This window comes from Oncorhynchus clarkii, chromosome 16 (genome assembly GCF_045791955.1).
Source record: "Oncorhynchus clarkii lewisi isolate Uvic-CL-2024 chromosome 16, UVic_Ocla_1.0, whole genome shotgun sequence".
NCBI classification, from domain to species: domain Eukaryota; kingdom Metazoa; phylum Chordata; class Actinopteri; order Salmoniformes; family Salmonidae; genus Oncorhynchus; species Oncorhynchus clarkii.
The window spans coordinates 19,739,805-19,756,634 of record NC_092162.1 but is presented as its reverse complement, the minus strand read 5'-3'; the positions used below and the strand labels follow the sequence as shown (position 1 = coordinate 19,756,634).

At 40.4% G+C, this 16,830-nt stretch overlaps 2 protein-coding genes across 4 annotated transcripts; one reads left to right on the top strand and one right to left on the bottom strand.

Annotated features, from left to right (window-relative positions):
• The first annotated feature begins 277 nt into the window (after window positions 1-277).
• LOC139368142 (cilia and flagella associated protein 119) lies at window positions 278-2,322 on the top strand. The gene is made up of 9 exons (XM_071106732.1): window positions 278-423; window positions 635-669; window positions 767-832; window positions 907-1,070; window positions 1,184-1,254; window positions 1,419-1,535; window positions 1,655-1,733; window positions 1,824-1,916; window positions 2,055-2,322. The coding sequence occupies exons 1-9, from the start codon at window positions 355-357 to the stop codon at window positions 2,213-2,215; spliced, it is 855 nt and encodes a 284-aa protein (XP_070962833.1). The 5' UTR covers window positions 278-354; the 3' UTR covers window positions 2,216-2,322.
• A 36-nt stretch (window positions 2,323-2,358) lies between these two features.
• Window positions 2,359-16,812, bottom strand: LOC139368140 (phosphorylase kinase, gamma 2 (testis)). Of its 3 annotated transcripts, none has more exons than XM_071106730.1 (10): window positions 16,539-16,812; window positions 13,199-13,307; window positions 5,120-5,295; window positions 4,956-5,010; window positions 4,757-4,822; window positions 4,500-4,663; window positions 4,267-4,357; window positions 3,974-4,127; window positions 3,668-3,793; window positions 2,359-3,483 (listed from the first exon to the last, which is right to left on the bottom strand). In XM_071106730.1, exons 2-10 carry the CDS (start codon window positions 13,291-13,293, stop codon window positions 3,238-3,240), a joined length of 1,173 nt encoding a protein of 390 aa, XP_070962831.1. In that variant the 5' UTR covers window positions 13,294-13,307; window positions 16,539-16,812; the 3' UTR covers window positions 2,359-3,237. The 3 variants fall into 3 exon arrangements, with proteins under 3 accessions (XP_070962831.1, XP_070962832.1, XP_070962830.1); XM_071106731.1 differs by having other exon boundaries at window positions 16,527-16,751; XM_071106729.1 differs by having other exon boundaries at window positions 16,377-16,571.
• Between the last annotated feature and the right edge of the window lie 18 nt (window positions 16,813-16,830).

Below are 16,830 nucleotides of genomic sequence, written 5' to 3'. Positions count from 1 at the left end.
AATGTGTCATGCATTTGATATATAACTTATTTCACAAACATCTATACGAAAAGTAGGCATATTAATTGATTGTAGCCTATTATTAATTTGCTATAATGAAGCAAAGACATCCCTATAGGCTATTGGTCTTCTATTTCTATGAGACTTCAAACGAATTACATTGCTACAGCGAAAAGTATGTATTTCAAGCTTTTGTGCTTGAATGTATTATAAGGGGGCTTGAGTTTATTATACTGTGCGCGCAATGCATTGGGAAATCTTTACTGTTGGTGCGCCACCGGAAAAAAAACAAAACGGTGTTGCTAGGACACGTTAGAGTAAACAAAAAAAGTGTCATCTAGCATTTTTTTGCTGATGCAAATTAGTTTCAAATCTATTAATTTGTATTTAACCAGAGAAATGAATTTGGCTGGGAAAATAAAGGTAAGAGAGGGTCTGACCAACTAATGTTACCTTTGCTAGCTAGCTAGCTGTCAACTGAAAGAGCTTGGACATTTAGCTTTCTAGGTACAGTAGCAAGCTAGCTAACTGTTAATGTAGCTGTATGCCCCGAATTCATTGCTACTCAATTGGGGGCATTTTTCTTCCATTGCTATATTGTAGATACATCTTAATTGAGTACTTTCTTTTATAGGAACCTGACCCCCTGAACCCAAAAGTCTTGCTATGGTAGGGGGGCACGTACAGCCGTATTCAAGATTTTTCTGCAAACTAACGTTATAGGCTTACAATTCGATTGAAATCCTCTATTTGTGTGCGTTCACAGGGCAGATGTAAGCTACAGTGACATGGAGGAAATTGAAAACACCAAGGCCATACCAGAGCTAGAGAGGTCTCTATCCTTGTTTGTGGCCACACACACACAAAATCCCTGACATTGTGGTTAACTGGTTACTTTTTACTCAGAACTCTATGCTGTGTGCTGGGAGTAAACATTCCTGAGCCGAGGAGGGGAGTCCTGCTGGAGCTCTATGTCCACACAGTGCTGTTCTGTAGAGAGAGCAACTTCAACAGGGAGCAGACATCTGTCCTCCTCTCCATCGTCAAGAGCATGCATCAGGCTAACACTGGTAATGGGCTACTGCTCATAGTTTGGTCTTGTGCTGTTTTAGCAAGAGGAAGACAGTTTTATGTCAGCAGCATTGACTCTGCAATGTTAATAACTTTGCATTTCTTTGTTCAGAAACTCCACTCAACAATATGGGCCATTGCTATGCATACTGCAGTGAACTTCTGCTCTGTCACTCTGTCAGGGTGAGTTTGTGTATCCGAATAGGCAATACTGTTAATTCCCACATGTTCTATTTACTTTACAATCTCACCAATGTATGAATTGTAATTCAGTCTTGTGTTTTGGACATTTTCATGGACAAACTCTTACATTTCACCATTATTCTATTGTTTTCTACCTGCCACAGAGGCCTCCCTTCAGTATCAGCCTGTTCAGCTCTGAGGACGTGACCCAGATCTTGAAGTATCTCCTTAACACCTATTTTAGACATTACAATCTGTACAAGTACATATTCACCCCTCAGGTAATCTCCACACATTAGATATCTGGGAGCCATATATTTTTCTAAATAACACACACACATGTTGTTTTTTTGGGGCTAAACTGTAACTTGAAGTTAGTGTTTTGCTCCTTGTCTCTTAGGTTAGATTGGATATGTCTTTTTCCTACTCTGGCATGCCAGACGAAGACCCTGTCACTGAGACTGACGCGGTATCATCAGGTCGGTGTTATTGCGCAAGCTCTGAAATATCCACCATACCCATGTGATCAGGGGAACAGTATGAATTCATGTTTTATCTGCGTGCACCAGATGGGTACGGCAAGAAGGAAAACGAGCCAGAGACAGCAGAAGGGGAGCAGCCCATTGAAGCAATGAACACAGGTCCAGAGGTGGCTAATACAGGTATTACATGGTTGCTCATGCAAGGCACCTGTATAGACTAGAGAAATTGTGTTGTAACACGCCTGGTTCTAAATATCGACACTTCAGTTGCAACTTGTGAAATTTCCTGTTTGTAAAAGTGTCTCTTTTCTCTATTAGATCCATCGCCCAAGTCAGAGTTGAGGACGATAATACAACAGGAAATGAGAGAGGAGATGATACATATGTCAAGGCAACTAGAGCAACGATTGAAGGAAAGTGCAGATCGGCTAAATAGCGCACTGACTTCACTGGAGACCAATCTCCAAGGCAAAAAGTAAACATCAAAGCCTGATTTTTATCTATGCATTTCATTCTGTTCTTTGCACATGCTGTTCTTTGCACTAAAAACACATTAGTCAAATTTGAGATATAGGTTATTTGTGGGTGTCTGTCAGTAAAGAGGTTGATTGCGTAATCATGGTTTTGTTAACTCCTTTAAACACAAAATCAACACACAAATATTACAAAGTAAATAGGTTACTTTCATTATCAATAAAACATTGGTCTTTCATAGTTGTACAATTATTGTACACCACTTATTGAGGAATGCCATTTTAATTCAGGCAAAGGAACACTTAGTTGAGCAAATCTCAAACTGGACTGAAAAGGAATGCTATTGGTTACAATAATTGCCGTATTGCACTAAACACCAAACATAGAAAGGAAACTAATCTGACTGGGGTAACAGTTAATTTGTCATTTCCTATACCCTTAACTCAAACTGTTAGTGGAAATTGGAAAACTATATTTGGAATGTTTAATGTTTCTTTTGCAATCACTAACTTTCCGCTATGTTATTTTAGATTCAGTAAGAATATATGATTGCTAAAATACAGGTTTAGGTAGCAAATAGAAGTAAACAATGAAAAAAATAATGTTATGTCAACTCAATAGAGAATGTCATAGCAATAAAAAATAAAACTTTTTCAAGCATGAACTGCACCATCGGTATGGATATATGTTCAGCTTTTTTGCCCTATGTGTACAATATAGTGCATTGAAGTGGCTTTGTCACTTTTGCTTCCTAAAACCATTGCCAGCTGATTTGAGTAGTCTCAAAAAGCACTCTCTTGGACCCTAAAATGAACACAAAATTCTCATCTCTGGATCCACAACGATCTCAAATTCCACTTAACCATAAATAATAATGAGCCATTATTCGCATTAAGGTGAACATGGTCACCGGATCATGAATTCCTCATCCTATGTAACGAGACCTAGCATTCACAAAGAAAAAATATGCACACCAAAATGTCAAACCTGTTAAAGCTAATGCAGTTACTAGAACAAGTATGATCTTTTAAGTTTCAAAGTCCTCTAAACCAAGAAGCATTATTTTAGCCGTATTCTGGAAGAGGGCAGCCCTGTTTTGCTGCTCCCCTTTCTTAACCCAGTGTCCATAGATCCTGAAGGCGCAGCCGTCGATTAGTTTGCGCACTCCCTTCAAGGAGTAGGGGTCTCTGGCCAGGACCTCCCGCGTCAGTGGCCTGGCTCTGCGGTAGCGACAGTACATGCGGATACAGGCTAGCACACTCAGGATCAGTACCTACAGGAACATGGAAAGGGACGTGAATTAAAACAGACACATTAATACTTCACAACATCCCAGAAGATCCCCATCTTCCAGTCAAAGCACTAATCCAATTGGATGCAATGGAAATCTAATTCTGGCTCAGCGGTTTATTTTACGGTCACTGGAGCCAAATAACACAAAATACATCGAAACTTACCCTGAATGTCTTCCGGGGACTGAAGTGACGCACCTCGTCCCTTTGGTACTGCCTAAAGAAGGAATGAGCCAAGGCTTGTTCAGCGTTGAGACGGACAATTGGGTCCACCACCAGCAACCTGGTAATCTAACAGTTGTGAAAGAGAGAACAAGAGAGAAGTCCTAAAACAATGCCAGTCGGAGAAAGTGTATCAATGTTCATATTCAACATATTCTTTGATGACATATGGTATTAAAATCCACCTTGAAATATACAAAATCAGCCCATGAATCATAGATCGGAACTAGAGACAGGATGAGGTCTCACCAGATCTTTGACGGTGTCAGACCGGTCATCCCACTCTGGGGAGCTGAACTGGTAACGGCCCTCCATGATCATTCTGAGCATCAGCAGCTGTTTGCGGTGCCAGAAGGGTGGAGAGCCAGCCAGCAAGGTGAACAGAATCACCCCACACGCCCAGCTAACACACAGAAAACCAGATACAGTGTCAGGAACAGAATCTTCACGGATTCATAAAATAGTTTGGTGCTCTTATATTATAAATAACAAAATGTTCTTAGGACTATCTGATTACTGAAAGTGATCATTTTAAGACTTACAGGTCAACTTCCTTCCCATATCCCTGATGCGTCTCATCCATGGAGCATTTCAGGATTTCAGGTGCCAAATAACCTGGTGTCCCACAAAGCTCTAGCCGTTTGGAGAGAACAAAGAAAGCAATTACACATTTGAGCTATGTGGGCAATTAATGGATTTTGTCTTCAACTTTTTATTCTGTTGATGAGAGTGTAAATCCAAAATGCAACGAGTTCATTTCATTCTTCCCTCTCACCTCTCAGATTCTTGCCTGGCTGAAGCTGGACAGAGAAGCCAAAGTCAGAGAGTTTGATGTGTCCCTGGTCATCCAGCAGAATGTTTTCAGGTTTCAGGTCCCGGTGAACTATGTTGAGGGAATGGAGGTACTGGACAGCTTCCAGGAGACATCGCATCATACACCTGAGGGAGAGAGAGAGAGGGAGAGAGAGAATTGAGAAGATCTGGAGTGTATTTCTGGCTTGGGTTATAACGGACCAAAATCTAGACACTCACCTAGTTTCCTTCTCACTGAGAGTGACCTTCTCTGTCAGGTAGTCGAAAAGCTCTCCACTCCTCATGCTGCAAAAGGAACAATAACGATAGAAAACTCTTGAGTAGGTCGAAGACTACGAAAAGACAGGATAGTTCAAACGCATCACAAAACACAGCTACACATGTAATAATATATTAGGCTATATAAATGCATACTTACAGGTCAAATACCAAAAATATGAAGGTTGTTGACTCATAGGAATCAATGAGAGTGACTTGGAGAAAGAGAAATAAAAGTCTATCATTAGCATATTGCATTTCAAGAGACACAAGTAAGCTATTTTAATGCCCTTCGGTACATTGGTGAAGGTAGTACAAACTCACTGATAGAGGAGTGTCCTTTGACCATGTTGAGAACCTGGATCTCCTTCAGTGTGGAGCTCTTCACCTCTTCCAGCTGCTGTGCGGTCATCTTCTCAGCTGTGATCTCTATAATCTTCACTGCCAACTCCTGCCCTGTGTGCTTGTGCACACATCTGCGCACCACACTACTCACACCTCTGCAAGGACAAAGAAATAGATATCGTAAAGTGTCAATTCAAATTGGCTGAGTAGTCAGGCCAGATGAGCCTGATCTGTGTTTGCCACATGGGGCAATTAATATCATAATTTTTTCCTGAAAACAACCAAATTGCACAATAAATGCAGTATTTTTAAGTAAAAGACAGACAAGTTATGGCATTGCTGTTTGTAAACAGCTACATTTTCTGGGCAAGTGATCATAATCTTCGGGCAACTGAAAAGTACTCCTGACTAAGGGAGAAAAAAAAAAGGCTTTTGTGATAGAGGCACCAAATTTCACACACAGCTAGGGCATGTCTAAATAAGTATTTTTGGCTACAGTCCCAAAACAGATTTGGTCCATTCCCCCCCAGCTCCATAGACGGGTTGATTGTTTAGCAACAGAACCGACGCATGCACAACTATGGGGCAAAACAGACAGGGTGGGCTTAGAATGTTGACAACATGTAAACAATATTTAGTCTCCAATGTTTATTGAAAACATAAATACATTTGCACAATGAGCATTTGTGGTCTATCAAATACATCTTAACAGGTTAGCTAGTTAGTGCATTTTAGTCACATTAGCATTGACATAAAAATCAGTCAACTCCTAAAAACAAGGCATGGTATCATGAACAAGATTAAACTACAGTGCCTTCAGAAAGTATTCATACCCCCTGACTTACTCCACATTTTGTTGTGTTAAAGCCTGAAATCAAAATGTATTAAATAGATTTTGTTCCTCTCACCCATCTACACACAATACCCCGTAATGACAAAGTGAAAAAATGTTTTTAGAAATTGTTGCTAATTTATTGAAAATGAAATACAGAAATATCTAATATACATACATATTCACACACCCGAGTCAATACTTTGTAGAAGCACCTTTGGCATCGATTACAGCTGTGAGTCTTTCTGGGTAAGTCTAAGAGCTTTCCACACCTGGATTGTGCAACATTTGACCATTATTCTTTTCAAGATTCTTCAAGCTCTGTCAAATTGGGTTGCAAGAACCATTTTCAGGTCTTGCCATAGATTTTCAAGTAGATTTATGTCAAAAGTGTAACTCGGCTACTCAGGAACAATAACCGTCTTCTTGGTAAGCAACCCCAGTGTAGATTTGGCCTTGTGTTTTAGGTTATTGTCCTGATGAAAGGGGAATTCGTCTCCCAGTGTCTGGTGGAAAGCAGACTGAACCAGGTTTTTTCTAGGATTTTGACTGTGCTTAGCCATTAGTTGTTTTTTTATCCTGAAAAACTCCAGTCCCTTTTTTATTTATTTAACTAGGCAAGTCAGTTAAGAACTAATTATTATTTACAATGACGGCCTACCCCGGCCAAACACGGACAATGCCGGCCCAATTGTGCGCCACCCTATGGGACTCTGAATCACGGCCGGATGTTAAACAGCCTGGATTCGAACCAGGAAATGTAGTTACGCCTCTTGCACTGAGATGCAGTGCCTTAGGGCTCCCGAGAATACCCATACCATGATGCAGCCACCACTATGCTTGGAAATATGGAGAGTGGTACTCAGTAATGTGTTGTATTGGATTTTCCCCAAACATAACACTTTGTATTCAGGACAAGTGAATTGCTTTGTTACATTCTTTGCGGTATTACTTTAGTGCCTGGTTGCAAACAGGATGCATGTTTTTTTATTCTGTACAAGCTTCCTTCTTTTCACTCTGTCAATTACAGTGGCAAGATAAAGTATGTGAACCCTTTGGAAATACCTGGATTTCTGCATAAAATTGGTCATAGATGAAGATCAAATCCAATTATAAGTCCCGACAATAGACAAACAGTCTGTTTAAACTAATAACACTCAAACAATACGTTTTTGTGTCTTTATTGAACACACCATGTAAACATTCACAGTGCAGGGTGGAAAAAGTATGTGAACCCTTGGATTTAATAACTGGTTGACCCTCCTTTGGCAGCAATAACCTCCAACCAAAAGTTTTCTGTAGTTGCAGATCAGATCTGCACAACGGTCAGGAAGAATTTTGGACCATTCCTCTTTTCAAAACTGTTTCAGTTCAGCAATATTCATGGGATGTCTGGTGTGAACTGCTCCCTTGAGGTCATGCCACAGCATCTCAATTGGGTTGAAGTCAGGACTGACTGGGCCACTCCAGAAGGCGTATTTTCTTCTGTTGAAGCCATTCTGTTGTCAATTTATTTCTGTGTTTTGGGTTGTTGTCCTGTTGCATCACCCAACTTCTATTGAGCTTCAATTGGCAGACAGCCTTACATTCTCTTGCAAAATGTCTTGATAGACTTGGGAATTTGTTTTTCCGTCGATGATAGCAAGCTGTCCAGGTCCTGAGGCAGCAAAGCAGCCCAAACCATGATGCTCCCTCCACCATACTTTACAGTTGGGATGAGGTTTTGCTGTTGGTGTGCTCCTGCCTTTTTTTCTCCACACATAGTGTTGTGTGTTCCTTGCAAAGAACCCTTGGACCAGGTCTCTCTTAAAAAATTAGATTTTATCTCAATGAGAAAAACATGTATGAATAAGGTTGAATGAAAATATAAATATAATAGCTTCATGCCACATTGGCTTCAGAAAACGCCAGAAGCTTCTGTTTACCACAGAATTTGATTATATCCGTTTCCTCTACCTTTCCTGGCTGGCAAAGTATCAGGATGTTGAAAACTGAATCTGAATGCATCTGAGAAGTTGAATATGTTTAACTTTGAACATTTCTCTGACAAGAAATTTACGAAAGAGCGAACCCTGTGCCATTGGTAGGTTATAAAACTTTTTTTTTTTACCCTTTCACATAATAAATTTTTTTTAACACTTCATACAAAAGACATCAACATAATGAGATATGTCAAGATATAGTAGAGATGAGTGAGGAATAAGTGCAGATAGCTCAAATAAACATGGAAATGAAAGTATCAATTGCCGAATTTAGGGTTAGGAGTTTATCACAGAAACATGTGTTTGATGTATTTAATACCATTCCACTTATTCCACTCCTGTGGAGTATATACAGTGGGGCAAAAAAATATTTAGTCAGCCACCAATTGTGCAAGTTCTCCCACTTAAAAAGATGAGAGGCCTATAATTTTCATCATAGGTACACTTCAACTATGACAGACAAAATGATAAATTGTAGGATTTTTAATGAATTTATTAGCAAATTATGGTGGAAAATAAGTATTTGGTCAATAACAAAAGTTTATCTCAATACTTTGTTATATACCCTTTGTTGGCAATGACAGAGGTCAAACGTTTTCTGTAAGTCTTCACAAGGTTTTCACACACTGTTGCTGGTATTTTGGCCCATTCCTCCATGCAGATCTCCTCTAGAGCAGTGATGTTTTGGGGCTGTTGCTGGGCAACGGGACTTTCAAGTCCCTCCAAAGATTTTCTATGGGGTTGAGATCTGGAGACTGGCTAGGCCACTCCAGGACCTTGAAATGCTTCTTACGAAGCCACTCCTTCGTTGCCCGGGTGGTGTGTTTGGGATCATTGTCATGCTGAAAGACCCAGCCACGTTTCATCTTCAATGCCCTTGCTGATGGAAGGAGGTTTTCACATGTATCTCACGATACATGGCCCCATTCATTCTTTCCTTTACACGGATCAGTCATCCTAGTCCCTTTGCAGAAAAACAGCCCCAAAGCATGATGTTTCCACCCCCATGCTTCACAGTAGGTATGGTGTTCTTTGGATGCAACTCAGCATTCTTTGTCCTCCAAACACGACGAGTTGAGTTTTTACCAAAAAGTTGTATTTTGGTTTCATCTGACCATATGACATTCTCGCAATCTTCTTCTGGATCATCCAAATGCTCTCTAGCAAACTTCAGACAGGCCTGGACATGTACTGGCTTAAGCAGGGGGACATGTCTGGCACTGCAGGATTTGAGTCCCTGGCGGCGTAGTGTGTTACTGATGGTAGGCTTTGTTACTTTGGTCCCAGCTCTCTGCAGGTCATTCACTAGGCCCCCCCCCGTGTGGTTCTGGGATTTTTGCTCACCGTTCTTGTGATCATTTGGACCCCACGGGTGAGATCTTGCGTGGAGCCCCAGATCGAGGGAGATTATCAGTGGCCTTGTATGTCTTCCATTTCCTAATAATTGCTCCCACAGTTGATTTCTTCAAACCAAGCTGCTTACCTATTGCAGATTCAGTCTTCCCAGCCTGGTGCAGGCCTACAATTTTGTTTCTGGTGTCCTTTGACAGCTCTTTGGTCTTGGCCATAGCGGAGTTTGGAGTGTGACTGTTTGAGGCTGTGGACCGGTGTCTTTAATACTGATAACAAGTTCAAACAGGTGCCATAAATACAGGCAACGAGTGGAGGACAGAGGAGCCTCTTAAAGAAGAAGTTACAGGTCTGTGAGAGCCAGAAATCTTGCTTGTTTGTAGGTGACCAAATACTTATTTTCCACCATAATTTGCAAATAAATTCATTAAAAATCCTACAATGTGATTTTCTGCATTTTTTTTTCTTCATTATTATAAATGTAAAATCAGTCAGGTTTGAGACCAGGTCACAGCACAATCTCTGCTGTATCCCTGGTCATACGTTATGTGGTTAATTGTATGGATAAACGGCAACATTGTGTTGCCTTCTTCATTGACCTGTCGAAGGCCATCAATACTATTGATCACTCACTGCAAATTTAGAGGCTTTCATCAATTGGCCTAGACCAGGCTCTGTGTAACTTGGCTGTGTATAACAAATACAACTCAGTGTATATCCACTGATGGTGTTAAATCGGACATAACAAAAAAAAGTGTCCCACAGGGGTCAATTCTTGGTCCAGTACTATTCACTAATTACATTAACAATATGAGTTTGTCTGTTAAAAAAAAAAAAAAATCCCTGCGCTTGTATGCTGATGATCCTGTTGTGTATGCTATTGCCCCCACGGTTAACCAGGCTCTTTCTGAACTGCAGCCTGTCTTAATGCTTTACAACAAACCTTTACTGAACTGAAATTAGTATGGAATGCAGGTAAAACCAGGTTGTTTTCCAGAACACATAAAAATGTCTCTGTTGATTTAAAATCGGTTTTCATGTCCGGGCCACTCAAGGACATTCAGAGACCTTTCCCAAAGCCAGTCCTGTGTTGTCTTGGCTGTGTGTTTGGGTTTTTGTCCTGTTGGAAGGTGAACCGTCACCCCAGTCGGAGGTCCTGAGTGCCCTGGAGCAGGTTTTCACCAAGGATCTCTCTGTACTTTGCTCCGTTCATCTTTCCTTCGATCCTGACTAGTCTCCCAGTCCCTGCCACTGAAAAACATCCCCACAGCATGATGCTACGACCGCCATGCTTCCCCGTAGGGTTGGTGCCAGGTTTCCTCCAGACGTGACACTTGGCATTCAGGCCAGAGTTCAATCTTATTTTTCATCAGACCAGAGAATCTTGTTCCTCATGGTCAGAGTCATTTAGGTGCCTTTTGACAAACTTCAAGCAGGCTGTCATGTGCCTTTTACTGAGGAGTGGCTTCCATCTGGCCACTCCACCATAAAGACCTGATCCGCCGATTGCTCAGTTTGGCCGGTCGGCCAGCTCTAGGAAGAGTCTTGGTGGTTCCAAACTTCTTCCATTTAACATTTAAGAATGATGGAGGCCACTGTGTTCTTGGGGACCTTCAATGCTGCAGAAATGTTTTGGTACCCTTCCAAAGATCTCTGCCTCAACACAATCCTGTCTCTGAGCTCTATGGACAATTCCTTCGACCTAATGGCTTGGTTTTTGCTCTGACATGCACTGTCAACTGTGGGACTTTATATAGACAGGTGTGTGCCTTTCCAAATCATGTCCAATTAATTGAATTTACCCCAGGTGGACTCCAATCAAGTTGTAGAAACATCTCAAGGATGATCAATGGAATGGATGCACCTGAGCTCAATTTCATGTCTCATAGCAAAGGGTGAATACTTATGTAAGGTTCTAAAAACCTGTTTTCGCTTTGTTATTATGGGGTATTTAGTGTAGATTAATGAGGAAAAAATATATATTGAATACATTTTTAAATATGGCTGTAATGTAGCAAAATGTGGAAAAAGTCAAGGGGGTCTGAATACTTTACAAATGCACTGCATATAGAACTGTGGTGCTTACACCCACAAAGCGCTGATTGGCATGTTAGGTGTAATTGAATAAGGCTTCAGCGAATGAAAAGCACGATGTGAGATGTCAAAACAGAGTCGACAGAAAGAGAAACCATTTGAACTAAATGCCTTTGTGAGACCATTCAACCTTTACAAACAGCAAGTAAAGGTCTAAATAATGACGTTATAGCTATAGTGCCAATGCAGATGTAACTTATTTTACTCTAGGGCACCAGTTTTGCAAAATGGCTGCTAACCAGCTCCAATGGACAGGATTCACATGGCCATATGTCATAAATAATTGGTACATAAAGGCCAATGATGGCTTAAAATGCTTGAGGTAGTGTGGAGAACACAAGAAAATGGCCCAAGTATGCCAGATATGTATCCTTTAAAATGCCGTCATAGCCCCCCCTTGAACATTGTAAGCCAGCATTTGGGGCTGTGCATTACAAAATGGCAATTTGAGGGCACCTTTTGACCACTATTCTGCATACATTTTAAAGGATACATATCTGGCATACTTGGGCCATTTTATTGTGTTCTCCACACTACCTCAAGCATTTTAATCTCAAATTCAGTTTCCATCACTTTGTCTCGATTTCACATTCACTTTAGATGTCCACACTCATCAAGAATTTGGTAGTTGATTTCAGCAGAGATGGTGGCTTTTAGCATCGTTTTTTCATCTTTACAAACCGGATAAAAATGTATAACCAGAGCATCGCCATACCCTAGCTCAACACCAACAATTTTTTAAAAAGGCTACAAAAATCATTCCAATCCTAATTAAAGGGCAAATGCAGTTTAGCTGACTTTAGGACCATGCGGACGCCTGGGAGCAGAAGGGAAGGCTGTTTGTATGGCTGGCTGGCTTTATGGGAGCTCATCGACACAACTGTAGGGATCAGCGCAAGTTTTTCTCAAAACAGTGCATATATGGCTGCAGTAGACGGCTTTGGCTAGGTAACTGCTGTTTGACTTGACATTAAACTAAACTAGAGTGTTAATCCCAGTGCTGAGCTAGTGCATGGCAGCTAATTCTTGTATGACGTGTTTGGAGAATGAGGTGAAATAAGCTACAGCAAGGTGATAATGGCTGCAGTCAATTCTGCTTGTTTTTGCAGTGCAGTAAATAAGCTTAATTTATACACTTTGCCGTACCCTAGGCTTATCTGAAATGACGTCACTGATTAAGGTAGAAACACAATTACACTACTGCTATTGGGTTTATTGGATATATTTACTTAATATTTTCTAAAATGTATGTATTACAATTGTTATGATGGTTATTTTATTCAGTCTTCATCCATAATCATTGGTTACACAACACCTGCTCTTTCAATGACAGACTGACCAGGTGAATCCAAGTGAAAGCTATGATCCCTTATTGACTTGTTAAATCCACTTCAATTAGTGTAGATGAAGGGGAGGTAACAGGTTAAAGAAGGATTTTTAAGCATTCAGACAATTAAAACATGAATTGTATGTGTGCCATTCAGAGGGTGTATGGGCAAGACTAAATATATAAATGCCTTTAAAATGGTGAATGATAGTAGGTGCCAGGCGCATCAGTCTGCGTGCTTCAAGAACCGCAGTGCTTTTATTGTGTTCTCAACACCATCTCAAACATTGTAAGCCATCACTGAGCTGTGTCTACCTATTACTTATGGAGATATGGCCATGTGACAAAATCTGTGATGGCACTATAGCCAAGAACACGTCTTAGGCCGTGTCCCCCTAAAATGTGACACTTAGCCGCTGGACTATAATGTGCTTAAGATCTATTCTTGTGTGAAGTGTGACTTAGTAACTCACCTGCCAATCACCTCTTTCGGGTCATATTTCTGGTAGAACTCCTTGGCTCCCACCCAGTCAGGTAGTTCATCTCCAATCACTATATCTCGAGTCATGGTGACAGCTTAATCTATAACATGATCAGAACATTACCGTGTTATTGCTACTTGGACAGGATGCTCTGAGAGCTTTGACAAGATAATCAAATTGATCAAGGGTGACAGGCTACATTTAGCTTGAATTTATCTAATGCACAACAAATTGGTATATTATATACAGCCTGAGACATTTGTGCAAACTCGTGTAAATGTTCCTTACAAACCAGAATGTTGAATAAAATTAAATTTAGCGTGCTCTACCGGTTGTCTGTGCTGTTTGGCCTTCTGCTACTTAAAATTTGAGACAAAATATCCACAGGAAAGTATGGTTTACACAACTTTTTAGAGAGCAGGTAAATATATGGTTCTTTTGGCACCCAGGTAAAGTTAGTTTTATATGGGATATTCGGTTCTCTCATCAATAGCTATTGAACCAAGCATGCCATGACAGTGAACATTGTATATTCTGAATCCGTTGAGGATGGAGAACAATCCACACATTTGAAGATTTAAATCTGAATATCCAATATAAAACACATTTTACCTAGCTGCCTAACACATACCTACTGGCGCTATAAAAAGTTGGGTAAACCATACTTTCCTGTGGATATTTTGTCTCAAATTTCAAGCAGCAGAAGGACAAACTGCACAGACAACCGGTCATTTATATGACTTTGCACACAAAACATATCAGGCTATATAACATACCAGTCAAAAGTTTGGACACACCTAATCATTCCTGGGTTTTTCTTTAATGTTGCTATTTTCTACATTGCAGAATAATAGTGAAGACATAAAAACTATGAAATAACATGTGGAATCATCTAGTAACCAAAAAGTGTTATAAACAAATCAAAATATATTTTATATTTCAGATTCTTCAAAGTAGCCACCCTTTGCCTTGATGACAACTTTGCACAATCGTGGCATTCTCTCAACCGGCTTCAAGAGGTAGTCAATGGGAATGCAATTCAATTAACAGGTGTGTCTTGTTAAAAAGTTCATTTGTGGAATGTATTTCCTTCTTAATGCATTTGAGCCAATCAGTTGTCTTGTGACAAGGTAGGGGTGGTATACAGAAGATAGCCCTATTTAGTAAAAGACCAAGTCCATATTATGGCAAGAACAGCTCAAATAAGCAAAGAAAAATGACAGTCCATCATTATTTTAAGACATGATGGTCAGTCAATGCGGAAAATTTCAAGAACTTTGTTTCTTCATGTGCAGTCACAAAAACCATCAAGTGCTATGATGAAACTGGCTCTCATGAGGACCGCCACAGGAAAGGAAGACCCAGAGTTACATCTGCTGCAGAGGATAAGTTCATTAGAGTTACCAGCCTCCGATTGCAGCCCAAATAAATGCTTCACAGAGTTCAAGTAACTGACACATCTCAATATCAACTGTTCAGAGGAGTCAAATTGCTGAAAAGAAAAACACTACTAAAGGACACCAATAATAAGAATAGACTTGCTTGGGCCAAGAAACACAAGCAATGGACATGAGACCGGTGGAAATCTGTCCTTTGGTATGATCAGTACAAATTTGTGATTTTTGGTTCTAACCGCCGTGTCTTTGTGAGACGCAGAGTAGGTGAACGCATGATCTCCGCGTGTGTGGTTCCCACCGTAAAGCATGGAGGAGGTGTGATGGTATGGGGTGCTTTGACAGTCAGTGATTTATTTCGATTTCAAGGCATACTTAACCAGCATGCCTACCACAGCATTCTGCAGCAATACACCATCCCATCTGGTTTGCGGTTAGTGAGACTATCATTTGTTTTTCAACAAGACAATGACCCAACACACCTCCAGGCTGTGTAAGGGCAATTTGACCAAGAAGGAGAATAATGAGTGCTACATCAGATGACCTGGCCTCCACAATCACCCGACCTCAACCAAATTGAGATGGTTTGGGATGAGTTGGACCGCACAGTGAAGGAAAAGCAGCCAACAAGTGCTCGGCATATGTGGGAACTCCAAGACTGTTGGAAAAGCATTCCAGGTGAAGCTGGTTGAGAGAATGCCAAGAGTGTCCAAAGCTGTCATCAAGGCAAAGGGTGGCTACTTTGAAGAATCTAAAATGTTTTTTATTTGTTTAATTAACACTTTTTGGGTTACTACATGATTCCATGTGTTATTTCATAGTTTTGATGTCTTTACTACTATTATACAATTTAGAAAATAGTAAAAATAAAGAAAAAACCTTGAAGAGTAGGTGTGTCCAAACTTTTGACTGGTACTGTATATATACACACACCAATTAAATTGTCTATTACAGCCTGATTAATCAGACTAAGTTGCCACTAGCTGAGTTTCTCAAATTCACGATATGTTCAAGTACAGAAACGATGGAATTCAGCACCCATAACCGGTTTAACTCAACTATTTATGATGGAGTTGAGCAGCAACTAGTTTGGACGGACTGGATCTCCGATGTCACATAAAATTACGTTTTTATTAAAAACTACAGGTTTTAATACCCCCCAAAATAGCCCACACTTAATACGACATTGTTCTACGTAATTGCGGTCTATTCTTTAAGGTGCTGAAATCAATAGTTTTTTATTTAAAACATAATTTCATGTGATGCCGGAGATCCAGTCCGTCCACACTACTAGTCGCAGTTCAATTCCATCACAAATCGTGGAGTTGTGTTTAGTCGGCTACAACAACCAAATAAAAGCTTGCATTTACAAAGGACAAACATAGGTACAAGGAAAGCATTAAATAATTGAATTTTTTACAAGTATCGACTGACAGCGACTCGATGTAGTCGGACTCCAGCCAGCCCACACAACTCTATCGTATGTAGAGTTCGGTAAACTCGGCTAGGTTGCCACTTGCCAGTTACTGTAGCTACCTCTAGCCGGATGATGTAGCTAGCCGGCGAGTGCTGTAACTTGGCAAAACATGTATGCAATACACCCCCAGCAATTGACATATATACTTACTGTAGCTAGCTACACATAAGAAGACAACATATTTTAATTTTGACCGATTTGATCACAGCAAGGTTAACTAGCTGCTAACGTTAGCTTAACTAGACATGTCTAACTAGCTGCACACGTTTACATTGGTTCACGCGGTAACGTTACTTACCAAATGCGATCAAACCACAAGATTGATAGAAGATAAATAGTGTCGAGCATCCGACTGACAATACTACCAAACTGAAGGGCAACTATGTCATTGCAAATATTTCCAGGGTTTCTAATGTTAAGCTACCATCTTGATTGTTTACATTCTTACCTCCTTACCTACCTTACACATGAACAAAAATGGTTCTTCTTCAATGGGATTTAACTGCTGTTGGCATCCAATGTTAATGGAGCATTACCGCCACCAGTTGGACGGAGTATTGAATGAGAAAATACAAAAACATTGCGGGAAAACGACATCAAACAAAATACCAAATTAGGCACACCAACTAACAAAAATCGTCCAGCTGCATTCACAATGATTTCAACGTTTCTTAAACTTCTTCTCCGCGAACAAGTATTTACATACAACAATGCATATGAAGGGGCTGTAGACTGTAGTGCCATCATGAGGA